A 20,794-nucleotide genomic window follows, 5' to 3' on the forward strand; every position below is an offset into this window, starting at 1 on the left:
CCTGACGGCCCACATGTTTGTGAAATACATTTTGTTGCAGCATCAATCAAGAAAGCTATAAAGTAGCACACCGCGTTGTCTATGCTTAGCACCCCATGTCAGTCCAAGCTAACGGAGTCATTTTTAGAAACCATTCCCAATCGGTTTGTCGGTGAGCCACTTGGGAACCTGTGGAGGACATGCATTTGTTATTAATGAGCTGATAACTACAGTCAACTCTCATTAATTCAAACTTGAAGGGACCTCTGAATTTTGTTTGAATTATCAAAAAGTTTGAGTAATCAGGAGTTCTCAGATATAAGGCTTTGGGCTAGTTGACACATTGATCTTCTCACATTTAATTTTTTTAAGTGTTTTGGAACCCTAACTGCACCCAATGAACAGAAATGAGAGGTGTAAGGTACACAAGTTGATTGGCCATTGGACATTTTAAAGAAATCATGAATTGCCAACTGCTTCTTTGATATACATGCCTTCAGAATGAAGCTCTCTACACTAGTTGAATACCATCACTGTTTACCATGTGTGTGCTTCACTTATAACATTTGTTTACTAGCAAAGCCTTTTACCTTAAAAGGCCACTCACCAGGTTTGACTATTTTGAGCTGACAAGTGCAATGCATAGACAAGGCGTTCATGATAACGTCTGCCAAAATTAGCAACGCGACGATCCGCGGAAATGAGTCAAATTTAAGATGAACGCTGCTCCCCCTCCCTTCTGCCGGCGCGCGCCCAGAGAATGAGGGCATCACGTGCGCGTATGAATGGCCCTACGTACACGGCAATGCAGTGACGTTGGTCCTCTATGTAGACGATTCTGCTGTGACGTTGAAAATAGTGACACGTGACATGGCAAAGTTATTTAACACGACATGCGTAGTTTATGTAATTTGTTGCTTGAAGAGATTAATAAAGCTCTCGATAAATAGTGAGACGCAATAAGGGATTGTGAGCGTCTTTTTTTCCATTTTTCTCCCATGAATATCAACGAGATGCGAGGCTAATGAGTCGGCGCTTCGTATGCGTTCGTGTACCCGTGGTCAGCGAATCGAGCAGATGACCGCCGTTGAACGCTCCCACGCGTTCGCGCTCTAGCTTATTGTGCTCATCTATTCTACCGCGTCTAAGCCAGCGTTTCCAAACCATGCCGCAGAAACAGGCAGAAGACCTCAAAATAACGCTGGTCAACAAAGCAACGCCGCTCGTGTGCTCGGGGGTTGGAATTGTTTGGGCACGTCATGCGCACATGCCCTCTGGGTTGGATGCCTGAGAGGGTGGGGAAGATTTTTGGCTGGCGAAGGCTACGCGAAGGAGCGGCAAGGGGTTCGAGCTCGCCTCCTCTCATCCTCGTTTCGTGCCGCTTCAAAAAACCCCTTTTCTCCGCTCGTGATGATCCGATTCAAAATATTTTTGTGGCAAAATGTTCCTCATCGGACACCCAACAACTTCCACTGTCTAACTAAAATTTGGTATGGGGACTGGTGAGTGGCCCTTTGAAGGCCTGAGGCGCTTCTGTTTCATTTTTAGACTGCTAGGATAATATAAGCACACAATTTTTTAAATAGTAGTAGAAAATCAGTAGATATTTTCTGATATTGAACCGCAAAAGGTATGAATAAACCGAATGATGTGGTTTGAATTAGGAGGCTTTTAAGTACATTGGAGGAATAGAGGGCCAATCAAAAAATTGAATTTTGCTTTATTAGCTAAAAGTGTGAATTATCAGAGTTTGAATTATTGCGAGTCTACTGTATAAGAAAATGGTCAGTACCGTTTGAATTATTAATGACTTGCCATTTAAGTAGAGGCAGGAGTGATGGAGATGTTATGCTGAGGTCTATTGCCGAGTACGTATTTTTAGCGATGTTGAAATGTGTTGGCTCTTTTCAATTCACGAGGCACGTGCCGGAAGAAAAAAGGAACTGTTCAATCAGGCGACCTCGCGCATCACAGCGAGAGTCGCCCCAGAGGCTACTATGTGCATTAATGTCCCCTAGGACAAGATAGGTTTCCAGAAGGTCGTCTATTAAGGACTGGAATTTATGTTCATCAAGACGGTGTTGTAGTGGTATGTAGAGAGGAGCTTTTTCAAAAGAGCCAGTTTAGATTGATTAATTATTGCAATAGCCGGTTTCGATTGATTCTGGTAGGTCACTGGTTCCGAAGATAATTATTATGTGTTTTGTAAGGATCTGTTTGTTGTCGTGCCTTATTGTTATTCGTTGGACTTTGACCACGTTATTATGTTTGACCGAGACGGGCTCCAAGCCGGGAGAGGAAGACGCCGTGACAAGGAATAACAAGTTTTAAGGTGGCATACTTGCCGTAAAAAACGTACAAAAGAATGACCCACGGCGTGGTGCGTAGTCGATTATAAAGGCACGCCGTGAACGAAGGGGGCGCGAACGCACATCAAGGCACATGCGCGATAACAGATTAACGTCCGGAGCAGATGAGCCAGACTTTGGTGCTGGCTGATAAGCGGCGAGCTGTGCGTAACGCAACAACGTCCAGGTCCTGTCGACTTTCGAGCATTTCACATTCAGAATGTTCAAGGAGATCATCGTCAGGAATCACGCCGCGGACAGAGTTTATTGACCTCTGTGGGCCCTCTGAAACAGGGGTTTCCCCAAACGCTACAAGTTTAGACAGCTTCTCATATTGAGGTTTGTTACGAACCTTCAGAAGAAGACGCCAATTTCCATCTTTGTCACTTTATAACATAGACCTATTGCTTCTGTGAGAGTTTTCAAAACGAGGAAAAGTGAAATCGCTTGGACGGCCTCCTTTTCGTTCTGGCTGTGGATAACATGGTTCATTGGGAAGGTTGGCTTTGGTATGTTGAGCATGAATGTGTGTTCGGTGTGCCACCTTTTCAGGGAGCGATTAGGAAGGCGGAAAGGGGATTTTTCATATGAAGGCCATAAAGTGTTGTGGTGGTCGGGGCCACCCACCACTGAGTCCAACAAGGGCACGCTACAAGGTTGACTAGCAAATACTTGGAAATTCCAGTCATGCATTGCCGCTATAACCTCCTATAATTACCCTAGGTTAGATATATCTACACCAGGTTAACCTTTGCAGGCAGGAAATTTTGAAGTAAACGGAAAAGAGAAGATGGCAGGACAGATAAAAAGTGTGAGAGAAAGACGAAGATGTAGGGAGGGAGAGGCAGGAAAAGGCGACTTCCGATTTCTCCTGAGTGGGTCAGGTCAGGGGGGCCATATACGTGAAGCCGGGGCCAAAGGGGTGTGCTGTCTTTGCCAGAGGCGCCTTAAAGGTCCAAGCACCCAGCGTCGGCGCAACCTCCAGGATCCCCCTTTTCCCGGACATGGCTAGGCCACGCACGGTGAAACGTGGGAGAAGGTCTAAATCTCCCCGTTGGCTCGGGTCCGTGGTGTTGCCATACACCTAACGCCTGCTTGCACAGACGCCCCTACGGGGTCTGGGCTAACTACAACTGTAGTTTAGCGGAAGAGTACTACAGGCAAGCCTTGTTGATTTCGTCGATAAATGACCTAAAACCTTCCTTCCAAACGCGCTTTACAAACCAACGCAAGACACTGCAAAGTTTGCAATTTGTGTTGCCAAAGCACGCCTCCAAAGGCAAATTTGAATCTGTGCAGCTGGCCTCCGATTTTCACCTGAGAGATATGACAACTCATATCCTCACACTAAATGGTGAATGAAAAATCTGGAAAACTAAATAGCAGGCCATGCAAGAAGACGAATTTTCTCGCTTTGCGACGGATGTTTTAGCTAAATGCGACAAAGCCCTCTTCCCAAACTCCCAAATATTCACACACTCCTCAAGATATTGGCAACGCACCCAGTGATGAGTACAGCTGCTGCAGAATGCAGCTTTTCGACACTGAAAAGAGTGAAGACATATTATTGCGATAGCAATTAAATCGCCGCCGCCGCTTTCATTCACGAATATATACGGGGATGAGGTGAAGGAGCCTCTTTCTGCATGCGGTGTTAACATTGCCTTTCCGGCCGGAGTCATCTGCGCGCGTGCTTATCTTGTGAGCGAAGAAGGGAAGGGGGTGGCTATGGTTATGCTGCGCTATCGCGGCAACGATCAATGCGCGCCTTGTGTCCCCGCAGCAGGTGAAAGCTTCTTTGGGCTGCGCTCTCAACACGAAGAAAGGCAGTGTCAAAAGTCTACCTGGAGTGGCCGTGTTCTCATACTCCAGCGTTTTGTAGAGTTACGTGAGATCGGATCCAAATGAGTTGACTGTCAGCCTCTCTTCGTATATCAACTCAGTCGCTACGCACGAGCCTTGTTGTGGTCATCTACTGTGGCTGCGCCGCAGGGAACTTGGTTACTTAGCAAGCGCATTTTAAGATTGCTCCTAAATATGTTAGCCTTGCTTCGTAAAACATTCGAATATGCTGCTATAGCATTGATTGCTTCACCCTTTTGGCGAAACTGACTTTTTTTGAGGAACCGGACAGCTGATGAACGGCTTAATAGTCTAATTTCCATTCACCGCATACATGCAGGTCAGTGTCGGCAGAGCTATCGCTGTGTGCAGGAGAATTCTCCTAAACACAGCGAAAACCACGACGCATGAAAATCGTAGCGTGAACCGCTATCTTCGGCCAGGCTACATGTTTGTTTTTTTCCTTTTGCATTGTCCTTGACTATAATACAATTACCAAACCATTCTTTAAAATTTCTTGCTAAAGTGAATGTTAACGTTCTGCCTCTTTTGTGTCAGGGAAGCATTCGTGTTTTAGTTCTTTGTTGTCCAATAAAATTGTTTTCCCTAATGTGTGTAATGTAAAGAATTCCTGCCATAAAATGATTCTCGTTCTACTCGCAAGCCTGTTGTTAAGACAAAGTGCGGGAAGCACGGCACAGAAAGTGTTCGATATATATATATATATATATATATATATATATATATATATATATATATATATATATATTCTCGCACACGCGTAAGTGTTCGATCAATTCCCATGCAATTCCTCCCCCGTTTTTTTCTTTTTTTGTCACTTGTTTTTTCGTTACTGACTCTGTATGGGCCTTCTTGGCCGAGATTTTCTGGTAGGAAGCATTCATTCTGGTGCACACGCACTAGCTTTACTGCAGAGTCAAAATTTGCTTTCCATCGCTGATTAACTCGCCTCTTGTGCTGCACTCCACTTTGTTCTGATTTTCTTCTAATAATGGGCGCCTTGTATATTCAAGGGACACTTTCTTCATATTTGCCATAAACATACTTCCTTTCGAACAATTAGGCCTTGAGCCCGCCCTCCCCCTTCTCGAAAAAAAAAAATTCCGACCACGTGCCTGCCACGTACGGAATGTTGGTTAGCGATGGCTATGGCAAGTTTACAGCTTGCTGCATGCTGGAGACTGTGAAGCTAAAGCTGTGAGGCCTTTCCGAAATGACAAAGCTCTCGAGGGCCGAATATTCCTTCTCGCACTTTCGCATATAACTAATGTACGACACTGCTAAGTTGCTCACCTGAAACTTGAAAGAGAGCGAGACGATTGTGAGTCCCATGCCGACGTTCTGGATGCCGGACTCGATGGCAATGGTTTTCCGAACGGCATCTGGTCTCTTGAGAAGCCAACTGATGAGGTAGCCGAGCATCATACCTGCTGCAGGCATGATTACCGTTGCAGCGTACAACACGGGGGGAATGTTGTGGAAGATATCGGGAAAGATGAACACCTCCATGATTTGGGTCACCACGATCAGCAGGCCACCGAGGGTGCTGGACAGCTGCAAAGTAGGAAAGTGGAGTGTACTTATGTTTTCTCCCTGTTTCTAATTTATATTGACCATACAAACGATTATCTTGCCCACTTGCATCCTAAATGAAGCGACGAGCTGGCCGACCAGCTTTGGCCCGTCCAGCAAGCCGAAGATGCCGCCCCGGTCCAAGGACTTCGAGCCGTTACCTGAGGCACCGCCATCATCATCAACGGTGGGTGGATAGGACAGGAGTTTTGACGGCGGTTTCCTGCCTCACCGGCAGGAAACCGCCGGACTTTTAATAAAACTTATTAATGCGATAACAATTATATTGACACTTTCGGCTGGATTTTGCCGCCGGAGTGAACGCCACTCACTATATATATATATATATATATATATATATATATATATATATATATATATATATATATATATATATATATATATATATATATATATATATATATATATATATATGAAGAAGACTCCGGCGCGCGGAATAGAACGTGGAACCTACGAATTGAGAGTGTGAGGCGTTAACCACTGAGCCTCGAAGGAGCAGCTCCTTCAACGCTCAAACGGCAAGCTATTTATATCTACCACTTACCGCTGGTGATGGGCACCTCGGGGGGAACTATTGTGTTTTGAGTATTACCACCAAGATGGTGCAATGAGCGCGCGGCGCCACATCGTCACGACGCGGCAGCGCGCACTCTCATCTATCATGCGTACTTAGCCCTGTGGAAAAGGAGCAGGGTGGACGTTAACGCGTGCGTTCATCTCGCGGTGGGGACAATCGTATGCCTTGGCTGGCCTTGGGCCTTCACCGCAATGATCATGTTGTAGTTACCGGGCGCCTAAAGGTCACCGCAATCGTTGCAAAGTCTCCGTTTGCAAAGAGGGCGTGCTTTCCAGACACAGCGAAGTAGCGACTGAGATGCTTATTCGTGTTCATCTGTACACGTGAGTGCGTTTCGTGCGTCATTTGTGCGTGAGGAACGTGGGGCACGTTTCGATCTGCTTGCCATTCTGCGCGTGACCTTCCAATTGGTTGCTCTCGCGTTCATTGCTTCGCCTTTGCGGCAGAGATGTGACTTTTTGTCATTCATTCATATACCGCGGAAAATGTATGGGAAGCATACACTTGTCATTGAATGAAGATAAACTACAAACTAGCGCACCTTTCTATCCTGTTAAGATGTATGGCGCCATGTGGCTAGATCTGAAGAAAAAACTTAGTGAAATGGTGAAGAAATGCGCCTTCACATGAAATATAAAAGAAAATAAAAATTTTTTGGGAGAAATAACATTTAGTCAAACTAAACAAACTAAGCGAACTTCTCGGAATGAAAGCTTTGCCAATGACAAACGCACGCGCGTTCATGTGCCTCGTGTCATGCTATATACTTTCCAGGTGTATTTCTAGTCCATATTGTGCGAAAATACTTGCAACTTGCGCATTCCCCAGCGACTTATTTACCTAATAATGCTGGTCATCGATGCGCAGCCCCGAGAAGGTGAAGTGGCGCCGCCTGGTGGGAGGCTTGCATGATGTCACGACAGGGACTCTGCGAATCTTGCTGTGGCGCGCGTACACACTGAACGCACTCGCTTCGAACGCCGTTGCGCTGCCAGCGCTCACTTTTTGCTTGTCTCACGCTTAAAACAAATGACGGAAGAAGCATCGATGATGTTCCTGGTAAAACAATGAAGAACTAAAAAAAACCTTTTTTTTTTTTTTGCAGTAGAAACGCCAACGGCGCCTGCCCACCAGCGTGCACGCTTTGATGAGGTTTGCTATATGGTGTCGCGCTGCTTACTTCGAAGATGCATGGGTTCGATTCTCGGCCACGGTTGTCGCACTCAGACGGGGGTGAACAGCAAGAAAATGCATCTGCAGCAAGTTAAAAAATGCGAAGTGACCACAATTACTCAGCAGCGTGCCTCGCAATCATGTCGCGCTTCTGAAACGTAAACGACAGCGTACTTGCGTTTCAGGTTGCGTTGTTCACGGTATCGTATGCATCAGGGTAACTGCTGGCGGCGTTTTTTTTTTCTGGTGGGCGCGTGCTTAAGTTAGTATCTAGTGTCGCAAATTCTCTCGAATGCACTCGCCGGAGAATACCGCCGCCGCTGTTGCGTTAGATTTTCTTGTGTGTAGTTGCTATTTCATCCTGTTATTTAGCTTCATGTTTTGCGGAATAATTTCGGCGCTCCGTTTCACTAGAAAAACAAGTTGAGATTAGTTGCAGAAAGTGCTATTGATTTCAGATAGTGTCTACATGCAACATCCTAGCAACAGTGCTGTCACGCTTGTAAGTACCAGTTTAGATATAGCCACCTGATGAATAAATTCTTCTCACGGTTGATTACCCCAGAATAGCATCAATGTGTATATGAACATGACGTGCGAGACCAATCGTTGCTTCACTGAGGCAAAGGGCGTTTCACTATCACAGCGACGAAGCGGCGTGCGCCATCGAAACAGTTCATTTTGACCTTCTGGCGTGTGTTTTGCAAACGATATCTATTAGCAGTGCCCCTACGTGAAGTGAACATTACCGTTTATGACGTCATGGTAGATCGAGTCAGCTGTTCGCGTAAATCAGGGTATGTGACTACGTAATCCTGACGAGCTGTTGAAAAGAAATCTGTGCACAAGATCCGAGTATACCGACTTCTCAGAATTCCGGAAACCATTTGTGGTTTGCAGCGTTACCTTTCTTTCTTACTAGTATAAGTGATTGCGTATGAAAGACAAATCCTTCTAAAGTCTCCTGCATCCCAAAACGGAATTCTGTCTAATGAGCTACATTATTTGCAAGAGGCAGACATAATTCTTGCACGGTAAATCGCAATTGCTGTGATTAAACCGAAAACATCCCAATTTTATTTGTAATACTTCAACACAAATGTTTAATTGCGCAGTCTATATGCCAAGCTGTAATGAAGTCAGACCCATTTAGCACGAATATTTTCTTAGCATTGATTTCGTCGAGTACGTGCTTGGTGAAAGCAACTTATGTCACGCTGTCCTGAACCTTCATTTTCAAAGTGAGTTCATACTTTTTGCAGCTTAGTTAATTTTCACTTTGTACCTTTAGTAATTTACTACTCCAAATTGAGAAGAAATAACCTCCGTATTGCTGAAGAGCGGCTAAACGGCGGGCTCGAAGAGAAGCGACCGTCGGCCACGGCCGGGCGAGACTAGGGTGCCTCGATGAGCGCGCCCCCGCAAAGGGTGCTGCCACCTTTTGTACTGCTCTCTCCGCCATTGTAGTGCCTGCAGCGTCTTCACGAAGCTGTAGAGCTCACGAGTCGGCTTTATTGGGCATGTTATGCCCCTGCATGTTCAGCGACACCGGTATGCAACGGGAGTGGCGATGGCGGCCACAGCAGATGTCTTTACTCTGAGCAGAGGAGCGGGCATCGATGCACTCTAGACTAGACTGCACCTGCGCACTCAATTTATTTATTTATTTATTATTTATTTATTTATTTATTTATTCATTAAAAATACCTGCAGCGCCCGAGGGTATTATTGCAGGGGGGAAATACACAACTTAAAATACGCTTACACAAAAAGAAATATTCAAAAACAAGATGGTCACAAAAACAGATAATAAAAAAATGCAGCTATGACAGTAGCAATATGTCCCTGAAAGATGTTTGAGTGTGGCAGTCTGCAACCTTCTGTGGGAGCCGATTCCACTGGGAGATTGTGAGCGGAAAAAATGAGCTTTGATAACTGTTTGTTCTGCAAAAAATTTCTCCTACTTTTAGGGGGTTGTCGGTTATATATATATATATATATATATATATATATATATATATATATATATATATATATATATATATATATATATATATATATATATATATATATATATACCCCCTCACAAAAGAGTTGGTACGCCACTGTTCAATAGTTAAAGAGCAATGATGCCGGTCCTGTTTGCATTTCTGGAATTAGAAACAGCTGCACACAAAAACACCCCTTCTTCCACCTCTCTCGCTCATACACGCACAGTCAGCTAACGTGGGCGAAGGAAACACTCCTTCAGCAAAAAAAAAAAAAAAAAGTCCCCCGCCCTTGCTCTTTTAACCTCTCTCATGCCATGGCGAAGGCGGTTCGATTAAAAAAAAATAAATTCTCGGGTTTTAAGTGGCAAACCGTGATTTGAGTAATAGGAACTCCCAATCAATTTTAACCACCTAGAGATCTTTGATTGATATGTGGGGTTTAACGCCCCAAAACCACCATATATGATTATGAGAGATGCCATAGTGGAAGGCTCCGGAAATTTCGACTATCTGGGGTTCTGTAACGTGCACCCAAATCTGAGCACACGGGCCTACAGCATTTTCACCTCCATCGAAAATGCAGCCACTGCAGCCGGGATTTTTATCCGGCGACCTGCGGGTCAGCAGACGAGCACCTTATAGCCACCAGAGCAGCGCGGCAAGGCTATAGAGGGCACACAAACGGAGACAGAGTGAAAACAGGACACAGAGCCGATATGAGTACACAGGTGTTTTTCCACTTCATCCTCATCGAGATGCGGCCATAAAGAAACAAAAAAAAGCGGACACTCCCTTCGGGCCTGCAGCCGAGCTACTGCGCTGCTATTTATGCTGAAGACCCTATAATGTATTCAGCATAAATAAAATAACAAAGCTTTTTCTTTGAAATGCTGGGATTTGAGCCCGTGCCCTCATGCTCCGAAAGCGAGTGTCTTTACTACTAGGCTACACATCCGTGCTTCCACAAAGGAAATACATGCACAGAACATCTAAAGCACATGAATGTCACCTTTCGTGCAAGACAAAGCAGAAATGCAACACTTTTTAGTCAGACTTAAAGCATTAACATCCACAGCGGAACACGATGTAGAGCGGATATAGAAAATTGCACAAATCAATAAAATTTCTTCTTTTGAAACATTTGATGCGAAACTTGGGTTTTCATTGTCCTTCTTAGGCGGCTATTACATCATCATCATCATCATCAGCCTGACTACGTCCACTGCAGGACAAAGGCCTCTCCCATGTTCCGCCAGTTAACCCGGTCCTGTGCTTGCTGCTGCCAATTTATACCCGCAAACTTCTTAATCTCATCTGCCCACCTAATCTTCTGTCTCCCCCTAACCCGCTTACCTTCTCTGGGAATCCAGTCAGTTACCCTTAATGACCAGCGGTTATCCTGTCTACGCGCTACATGCCCTGCCCATGTCCATTTCTTCTTCTTGATTTCAGCTATGATATCCTTAACCCCCGTTTGTTCCCTAATCCACTCTGCTCTCTTCTTGTCTCTTAAGGTTACACCTACCATTTTTCTTTCCATTGATCGCTGCGTCGTCCTCAATTTAAGCTGAACCCTCTTTGTAAGTCTCCAGGTTTCTGCTCCGTAGCTAAGTACCGGCAAGATACAGCTGTTATATACCTTCCCGGCTATTACATGTCTTTGCAAAGAAGTAATGGGTACGCCTTCTAGTGGTTGGTCAGACCCTTTCTTGCTCTGCCGCGAAAAGGCTCGTGTGGCCACTCTTTCTATAGTATATTTCTCTATTGATGCGGCTGCCGTCGCCGGAAAGTGAATCCGTGTTCTCGAGGTAAGCAGCGAAACGCTATATAAGCTTCTTTGGAAACAACTGCAGAACGGCTAGATGCGCCTGTTCGAATATGTGGACCCGCAACCGTGAAGCTTCTTGGAGCGGGACCGTGGTTGTTTCGCACTGTAGTACTCGTCAATTTTAAGTACCGCAATCTGTGTAGCCTACCCTCTTGCTATTGACGTAACTGGTTACGCGTAATTGACTGCTAGAAACGACGTACCTAATGGAACTGTAGATATCTTTAACGGTTGAAAAACGTTGTCGACAAGACCACCGCAAGTGTAAATGAATATGCGTAATAAATTACATGTAATTTGCACATGTTTCCATATGGTGCACTTCCTTTTGCGACATGTTCCATGAACCACGGCGAAAAGCTTGAAACAAACAAGGACCCCAGAACAACACGAAACGATCGCGTCCGTCCTGCGTTCTTTATCCCTCCCTGTTGATTTCACGCCTTTAATAATGGCAATATATCAATTCACCGAGTTCATTCGTTTGCTACGCGCGCAACATCAAAATTGGCTTTTAAAAATGACCAAACAAGCAAGATGGATTCATTCTAGCATTGTTGAGCGGCAAGCCGTCCCGCAGTGAAGCACGCACAAAGTTGCCCTTTCGCGTTGCACGCTTGCGTACCTTTGTGATGTAAGGTGCCACCCGCGGGCAGAACCAGTTGAACAGCATGCCAAGACCGGCTGGGAGCGAAATGAAGACGAGGCTCATTGCCATCTTGGAGTAGGGCACCACAATGTCGCCTGTGTCCACGTAATTGCCGTATATCAGCATGTTCGCCGGCATCATGCCCATGGCCAGCACCGTCGAGCAAAGTGTCATGGCGATACTGCGCGGGAAGGAGAGATAAAATTGCGGTAAATTTTACAACACGCACGCCTATGGACTCCGGCTTCTCAGGCCCGCCTCGCTCCCTCTACCCGCTTTCGTGCCGCTTGTTTGCGGGGCGGACTCCAGAGAGGCCGTACTTCAGAAGTGCACTATAACGAACACGAGACGAAATGAAGACCTGCAGGACAAGCGCTCGTCCCGTTTTCATGTTTACTCTTGTTTGTTATGTGCACTACGGTTTCTGAAACACGCTGAAACTACCAACACGCCCGAATGACCTCTTTTTCTGAATGTGTGATAAGTTGCCCATTTCTCTTACGACACGAGAGAGATTTTTTAGAGTACTGGTTAATGCTCTACTAACTAAAATAGTTTTGAGAAATCGCTACCACCATTAGTTATGTTTATAGGGGTGACTTTTAAGTGTGAAAAGGCAGACAGTGTAAGGAATCTCACAGAGGCCGGTGTCCGTAGTGAACCTGACTCACGGCCGGACTGGAGGAGCGGCACGCGTCCACTCTCGCTCCTCCAGTCCGGCCGTGCCTGACTGCACGGTCGGTTGGGGGCTTTTACTCATACACGGTTGTCGAGTTCTTTTTTTTTTCTTCTGAAAACGAGTCAAGGTTCATGTGTCAAACAGAGCCCGCCGATAACATTGTTTCGCCGTTTTTTTTTTGGTTCAGCTGTTGTTTGTGAACAGTGTTTACTTTATCCGTGTACTGCTGTTTTTCGGTTTGCTTTTCTCTTGATCGATTGGTTTATGTGGTTTAACGTCCAAGCGACTCAGACTTTTTATTGCCTGGGTTTTTTTCAACGCGCACTGGCATCGCACAGGGTGTCGTTCGGTGATGACTTTCTCACTCATTGGCTCAGTAACTAATAAAAACAACAACAACAAAAAACTCCGTTGGTGGTGATAGAAGACACAAGATCTACCGAAGTTCGTGTACGTGTAAGAACGCATCCGTCGTGTTTTTTTGTTGTTGTTGTTTATTCTGAGACATTCTGTATAACGCAGCCAACAGTATAGTGTCTCGCCCCCCCAAAAAATCCCAATAGCTAATGTAACATTCAACATATTTAGAATTGATTTTAAAGGGTGTGCCGCACAAATTCCCGTGAAATGTAGCACCTCACGACATCTACATCAACTCGGGTTCGCATGCAAACAACCGACAACCCCCTCAAGGGTCTGTGTTGACATGCACGGTTCTTGCGTGCGCTCTCTCCCGCACCTGTATACATGGGAATGTGGGGCTCACTTGATTCAGCGCGCATTGTGAGTGTGTCCATGGTTCGCGTATTCACGTGACCAGCTTTGTTTACAAACAAATCACGCCGAGTCCCGGGCATCTCACGGCCCTCTACGAAACTGAAACAGTGGCTGCCCGCTATATCAAAACGTCTCCACAACCAACAACCGTCGCGTGCTCGAGAAAAAGAGGTTTACAAGCCGCAATGAATGGCTTTTTAGCTGTATATTGCAACAAGACTATATAATTTTTGTCGGTACTTTTTTTTTTTAATACGGAAGCCCTCAATGCTATTCATTTTTCTCACCGAAGAGATGACACAATCAAACAATAATTATTCTATCACTGAGCGCGTATACGTATGCTTTTGTCAGAGATGCGCATCAATAGAACAAAACAACTATTTGGCAGAGAAGCAACGGCTGGAAGCCGGGATCGTGATTATACAATTTTGAGTGTCCTTGCGCAGTGTGTTCAGGCACGTCAAACATTCCAGAGAGCACGCCTCTAATGGCTCTCATTCGGTATATTGTTTCGATACAGAGTATGCAACTGACTGCTGGCTGCATGCGCCGTTTACAACAGTATTCCCGGTAATGTCGGCTCCAAGATGAAAAAGGAAAATGAAATGAAAAAAAAATGAAACGACAAAAAAAACAACAAAAAACGACAATGCGGTGATGCGACGCGTATGGGAAAGCATGTATGCCACCGATGCATGACATTTTCCGAAACCGCGCGAAGTGCGAGCTGATTCAGCTTCGCTCACGGCTCCCATACATATCACCAAACCGTTGCTCCCGACTACAATCGCCAACAGATCTTCTGATGTGACTCCTAAAGACTCGTACACGTCCTTCAACCAAAGCCTGAGGAGCATTTAGGACGCCTTTGGAAGCTACTAAAAAGGCAGGCTCATGCGGCCTCGAATCACGCCTTGGGGAGTTCGGAATTCTCACGGTGGCGCTGAACTTTTCTTTGGAGTAAAAACACATCTACGAACGCTCGGAATTAGGCTCATCACCGTGGTTCACGACGTGGCTCATTACACGCTCACATGTAATATACCGCTTACGTACTTTCTCGAGGACTCGAGAAAGCGAAAACTTGTCGCTTGTGAAAAAGTATCTGCCGAAACGACCGCATTTTCCGACGGAATACTGCGAAAGAAGCGAAATGCAGTTGATGTACGATTTCATTAGGCCATTCCTTAGGGCTATTAAACCCGTTTTTAATGCACCCCCAGCGCTGCTTATCTCGGGCGAGCGAACGGGCACGAATGCCTCCCCGTACACAAGTACAGCTCGATCTTCTCTTTTCTTACGTCCCTGACCACTTTTTTGGGCTCGCATTTTCGGCCCCCGCATCGTGAGGTCGTTTGACACCCTTAGAAAAAAAAGAAAAAAAAAAACGCGACAACCGTTTTTTCACTGATAGGAAAATCTGGACATTACACAACCCTCAAGGCTGCCACTTCCTGAAGGGGTGTCTGAATATCGAAGTGATTTTTGCAGGTGTATTCTAATGGACAACGGTAGGTAAAGGCAAGATACAAACAGAATTGCGCAGTGAAGTGATCCACAGTCAGGGGGGGGAAGGGGGGGGTGTCCTTGCGTTGGCATTTGTTCCGCCTGGGCACCAGCAACGAATCGTCGCTCTTTCCATTGCAGGTTGACTGTCAACGTACTGTACTCAAAGAAAGCTAAAAAATAAGATGGAATCTTCTACCTTATAAGCTTCTCGAGACAAACAACAGTGTTACTTCTTCTATTGAGTGCACTGGTTATTTCGGTACATGAGCGGAGGATGGAGTAACCGGCATACGGAATACAGATGGAAAGGGGATTTTATTGAAGGCGTCTTTTAGATTACCTAGCTCGTGTGGGCCTTGTCTCGTTAGACATGTCCCGGGCACAGCTCACGCTCTGCAGACCACACGGGGAGACAGCATTCTGCACAGCATACAGTACAATCCATACAGTTTTATTGCCATCTGGATTTTATATAGAAACCCTCGATAGGTCGTGTCGCATAGTGGCATTTACAACAGTGAGAAAACAGTGTTGTAGGTGCATAAATGCTACCTCGATATGCTGCCCCCTTTTCCTCCTTCGTACAGAACAGTATACGTCATGGGACCGCTCTTGTTGCCATTATCGAGTGAAACAGCAACAAAAAAAATTGCGAAACCACGTGGGCCACTCCTTAAGCGGCCTGGTTAAACCATAAATGAACGCGTGCAGTATCAATACAACAGATTGAGAACAAAAGAACGAAGGACATGGCTAACGCCTTCGAGTCGCCGTAGACGAATGCAGATGACAGCGCGTTATGTGGCGCCATAGTGAAGCCATAATGACGGAAATGACGCCCCAAATTTTGGCGATTTGTGACGTCTTGGAGACGTCACGTGATGATTTTTTACATCACTTCGTCTTGACGCCGACGACGGTCATATTTCGCGTTTGATGTGGCGTCTAAGACTAGCCATCATAATTATGTTCAATATGTGTGGCAAACACCGTGAAAAAAGTCCAAGCTGTTTTTCCAGTTTGAGTAATATGTGTAAAGTGCGTCGGGATCTAGAATGCCTCGTTCATGCAGACTTTCTTGGCACACTGCTCCTAACGCGTTGGTTCTATTTCTTTCCGGCTCAAATCGAGCCGGACATCTATAGCGGTGATCGACCAGGTTGAACCGGGCGGCTAATTAAGGCCAGTAGGACTCCCGAGTAGGACTCTCCCTTGAAACAAGTTATCTTTCATTAACGTTATTTTTTCATTTCTGTTTTGTTCCTGGTACAGTCTCTCTGGCAATCTGACCAATCGTCGCAGTCGTGCAATCTCAGTGCTTCTTAGCGAGCCTTCTCAAAGCACCAATGGTCAGTGGAGTTTTGCTGGGCCTCGATGATGGTTAGCGCGAAAATGTGACCTTTTTCTGCAGCCTTACATAACAAAAGGGCTTCTTGAAGCCTGCTTGCGACGCCACACGGCAAGGGGTCTGCCTCGACGACAGGGCTTCTCGAAGAAGCATGCCTTTAAAAGTGCGTGTACTAGAATATCTTTGCAGCCTCCGAGTATCTCGCTCGTTGGAGACGCTCGTGGACTGCACTAGGGTGATATTCGAAAACTGTAATATCGAATGCAGTGTTTATGCGGACAAGCAGAGCATTTCCAAGAAAGCGATGAGCGCCATTTCTCGCGTAAACCATATAAATAGCGAAAGCAGCCACCGTCTTCCTGCGAGTACAGTCTGCCGAGGTGGTGCGGTGGTTACTTTATATGCTCGGCTGCTGAATCACAAAGGTCGTGTATTCAATCCTGGCCGCGGCGGTCGCATTTCGTTGAAGATGAAATGCTAGAGGACGGGGTACTGAAAGCTGCCTGTGCACGACTGCACGTTGAAGAACATCAGGTGGGCAAAGTTTACGGAGTCCTCCTCCTCTATGGCGTGCCTGATACCATGGTTTTGGAACTTAGAACCCTATATATTATTATTGCCCTCTGGGAACATTTGCAGTCACAACAAACCACCGCCGCCTCTGCAGCGCCTGCAGCAGCGCTACCTACTATATTAAGTCCGTTATTCCGTGGATGGGCGCGGTGTGGCCTTGTCAAAATCAAAGTAGGGTCAGACTAGGGTGGCTAGATATTTTAACGCGACAGCGTTACAACACGTGCCCTAAAAACCAGTATGTGTTGACGAAATCCCTGCATTTTTATGCATTTAATTCCGGAACAAAAGTTGTGAAATCGAGATTAGTGCAATGGTAGCTTCGTTTATTCGAGTTTATGACAGCGTTAAACCCTGTTCATTATGACAGCTTAACAGCTCAAACAAACGGGACAAAGTGAGAAGGTATCGCAAACAAGCGCAAAAAGAAAACTGCGCTTGTTTGTGTAGCTTCTTACTTTGTCCCGTTTGTAATGTGCTGCCAAGTTGTGATAATAAATATGCCGAGTAGCCCGCCTATAAACTCTTCTGCCCTGTTTACTTGGCGGGCAATGAAAATTACTACGTTAGATAGGGAAATTCGTAAAATCGGGTTTCGTTAGATTGATTTTCGACAGCTCGTAAATCCGCCTTTACAAATTCATTTTCTACTGTTCGCCTTTCGTTCCGGTGGTGTACAACATAAACGTATATGACGTGGTATGTCGCCCGCCACTGCGTTCTTGCGGTGGTGGCGTTCGACTGCCGACCCACAGTTCACGGGATTGAATCCCGGCCGCGGCGACCGCACTTTCCATGAAGGCGAAAATGCTTGAGCTTTGCGTACATGGAGTTGGTGACGTTAGGTCGAAATTACCGAAGCCCTCTTCCTACGGCGTTTTTCATAATTATATGATTGTTTACGGTACGTTAAACCCCGGCAGTTATTATATCATTCAAGCGGCATGTCGGCTGAAACAGTAAAGTGTAGGGCAAAAATAAGAATCATATGTTTATACGCAGAGAAGTATTAGTATAACAGCTCCGACAAAACGATTCTATTTAGACGTATTTATGTGGTGGACTAGCGGCATTCTCGTCCTTTTTAGCACACCTCCCCCCACCCCCACCCTCACTCTTCACTTTCCTTCCAGTGAAATCGAATCCGAGGAGTCAGCTACATGCCGGTGTGTGGTATGTTTGTAGAATACTAAGATCATTTGGCTTGGACGAAAATGTCCGTGCACTCCGATCCTCTCTACGCATGCAGTGGAGGGAGGCTAGGTGTCGAAGTGTGCAATCAACCGAAGTTGACCGTGCCAGCAACAGGCGGCCCACATGAATCGGGCCAGCACACCACAGGTTATGGGATGACAACTCTGGTTCCATGAGCGAGCCGCAGTACACCAGTTAACAGGATCGATTGCGCTTGTAACGTGGCCCTCTTACTCCACACCCATACATGCATTGCTCTGTGTGTCCCTTAGCGAAGTGAGGTGCCGTTAGTTTTACCCAAAGAAGTTGTCGGAAGTAACGAGAGTCGCAACACTTCGTCCGTAACAGTTCCGGGCTTCCGGCAGCGACGGATGTTTACACAGGAGTACTTAAAGACCGTGCTGCGTTTTTCAAGGATGACAGGCTTATGCAAAAGACTAGAGCTGAATATCGGGGTTGTCTTCTCTCTTACCTTTTCCTTATTTATTTTTACATCTCCATATCCGCTCTTCCCATTATCATTAAAATAATTAATACCGCTGAAAGAGGAACAAAAGTGAGCTAGCGTAATTGCCTCTTGGAGGACACAATTAGTAGACTCCCTCCTCCTCCTCCTCCTCCTCCTTATATTTCACGTAGGTAGGCAGGGCGAGTGAAAGAGAAAAAAAAAGAAAATGAAACAAGAGGAAAGCACGCCACGCGAAGTAAGATTTCACAGAGGCAAAGAAGAGAGATCGTGCTGACGACAATCGAATACTATGGCTGAAAAATTTCGGCAACTGCTGTGCTGACTTGACGATGAACTGAAGCTCGAGGGGAGTGTCGGAGGGCTGTGAAGACCAAGCAAAACAACTCAGATTTATCCTCCTTTGTGATTTCATATTTCTTCTTCTTGCTTTTCTTCTCTTCGACGGAATGCAAACACGTATACACAACTTCCAACATTTTCCTTCGCATCGTAATGAGGCGGAATGTTTGTATTTGAGTGCAAAGTGTAAGCCGAGTAATTAACTGCAGAAGCAAGGTATGCAAACGAGAATTGTCGAAAACGTCTTATACACGAATAGCATAACCGCAGCGCTAAATCGAACCCTTATTTTTTTTTCACGTGGTTTCTAGATTTAGAATAAAGAACATGCCTACTAGGCTTTAAAAGAGAAAATAGAGCGACTCAGATTCACGAAAAGGCAGCGTTGTCAGCAACTCAAAATCCGTGATGCGATAGCTAGAGAAATGCAATAGGAACAAATTTTAATTACGTTGTCACGAGTGGAGACAGTCCGGGGCTATAGTCACGTGGTTGCAGTCAGTACAAGTACGGAAAGCAAACATTTATCAAACATAGGAGGCAAAAGTGCAAAGTTTGATGGAACTATATTATTACACATGCAAACGAGATTTAGATGTGAAAAAAAAATAAAAGATAGAGAGAGTTAAAGGTGATGCATTGTTAAATGGATGTTTGAAATACCTAACGACAAGCTTTGCCGTGATTCAAGCTGCAGATGAAGGAACAAACTGTCCGACGTTTTAAGGACCTCAACTTAAATTGACAGCTCATCCGTATACTAATGGAGTAAAATGGACCAATCAATCATCAAGTGAATGAAACGACAGGCAACACGCAATCTGTTGATCACGGCATTACTGAGGCATGAGCAAGCAGCGCCACATATTTATGAACGAGCACTTCAGTTTGCCGAAATTTCAGCACAAGTCACAATAAAATATTATTCATTGTAAGTTTTAGGAGTAAGCGAAATTATTCTACAAATGTCGCGTAAATGTCAAAGTTTTAAACTGTTGAGTCATTTCTATACTTTGGTTTTAAGTCGGGTGGTTTGTAACGATGTGAAAGGAATTTGCCGGCTGTGTATGCTGTGTAGCAGTGCTTTTTTTTTTTCATAGGTGCCTTTTTCATAGTTGGAGGAGTTTCATAAAGCGCTGCAGCCCCTGCCCCGGAGGGTATGCGGCGTAACCATTCGGTGAAACCTAGCGACTCCCTCGACAGTTTTCGATTGTGTTTTTGCTTTGACTAGGTCGTATAATTTTTGAAGCACACGGCTGTCATCGAGTTTAAAACGCTTCCCGCGTGTGAGTGCGCGTATTTGGATCTGTGTCACCTGATTGGTTCTAAACAACGAGGACTTGAAATTTGGCCATTTTGTCTACTCTCTGGCGGGGCGTTGGGACGCTTAAGGTGGGCAATGACGCTCAGATGGCAATGACGCTGAGATCTACAAATCAGTTTCGTGATAAAAAAAAAAAAAAGCGAGGCGTAATGCCTTCTTTCACAATATCTCAGTTCCCCTTAATTTTTTCCCCCTCATTAGTCTACTAACATACTAAGTTGACAGTTAGACACCGCATGTTGACGGCTGCTGGTCCCCGAATACGCAGGTACACTTCGCAAAATAATTGTTTACTAATGTCCAAGCAATTTGTTCTCTTAAGGCACATGTTTGGTGAATAGGTGATTGCGCGCCTTTCCACGCGTTCGTTTGCAATAGTCTGGCATTATTAGTTTACAAAAAAAAAGAAACAAAAAGAGCACACTATAGGTCAGGTCAATGAGCGAATGAAAGAAAATATTTTTTGGTTCTTTGCAGGGCCGTCTACTTCAACTTCAGAACAAGGTGTGCTAATTAATGCAAAACGCTGATTCTGTTCGCTTCGTACTTCTTATAATGGAATGATAAAAGACAGGCTA

The 20,794-nt window shown here is 45.3% G+C and overlaps 1 protein-coding gene across 4 annotated transcripts in view; it reads right to left on the minus strand.

The window, feature by feature from the left end:
* The window catches only part of LOC119187881 (ileal sodium/bile acid cotransporter), a 150,678-nt gene that overhangs the window by 42,188 nt on the left and 87,696 nt on the right, over positions 1 to 20,794 (minus strand). For all 4 annotated transcript variants that reach the window (XM_075878784.1, XM_037435986.2, XM_075878786.1 and 1 more), the window contains exons 3-4: positions 11,978 to 12,182; positions 5,484 to 5,744 (exon numbers count right to left, since the gene is read on the minus strand). In XM_075878784.1, coding sequence (XP_075734899.1) covers positions 5,484 to 5,744; positions 11,978 to 12,182 — 466 coding nt within the window. The remainder of the gene's footprint in view (positions 1 to 5,483; positions 5,745 to 11,977; positions 12,183 to 20,794) is intronic.

This window comes from Rhipicephalus microplus, chromosome X (genome assembly GCF_043290135.1).
Source record: "Rhipicephalus microplus isolate Deutch F79 chromosome X, USDA_Rmic, whole genome shotgun sequence".
NCBI classification, from domain to species: domain Eukaryota; kingdom Metazoa; phylum Arthropoda; class Arachnida; order Ixodida; family Ixodidae; genus Rhipicephalus; species Rhipicephalus microplus.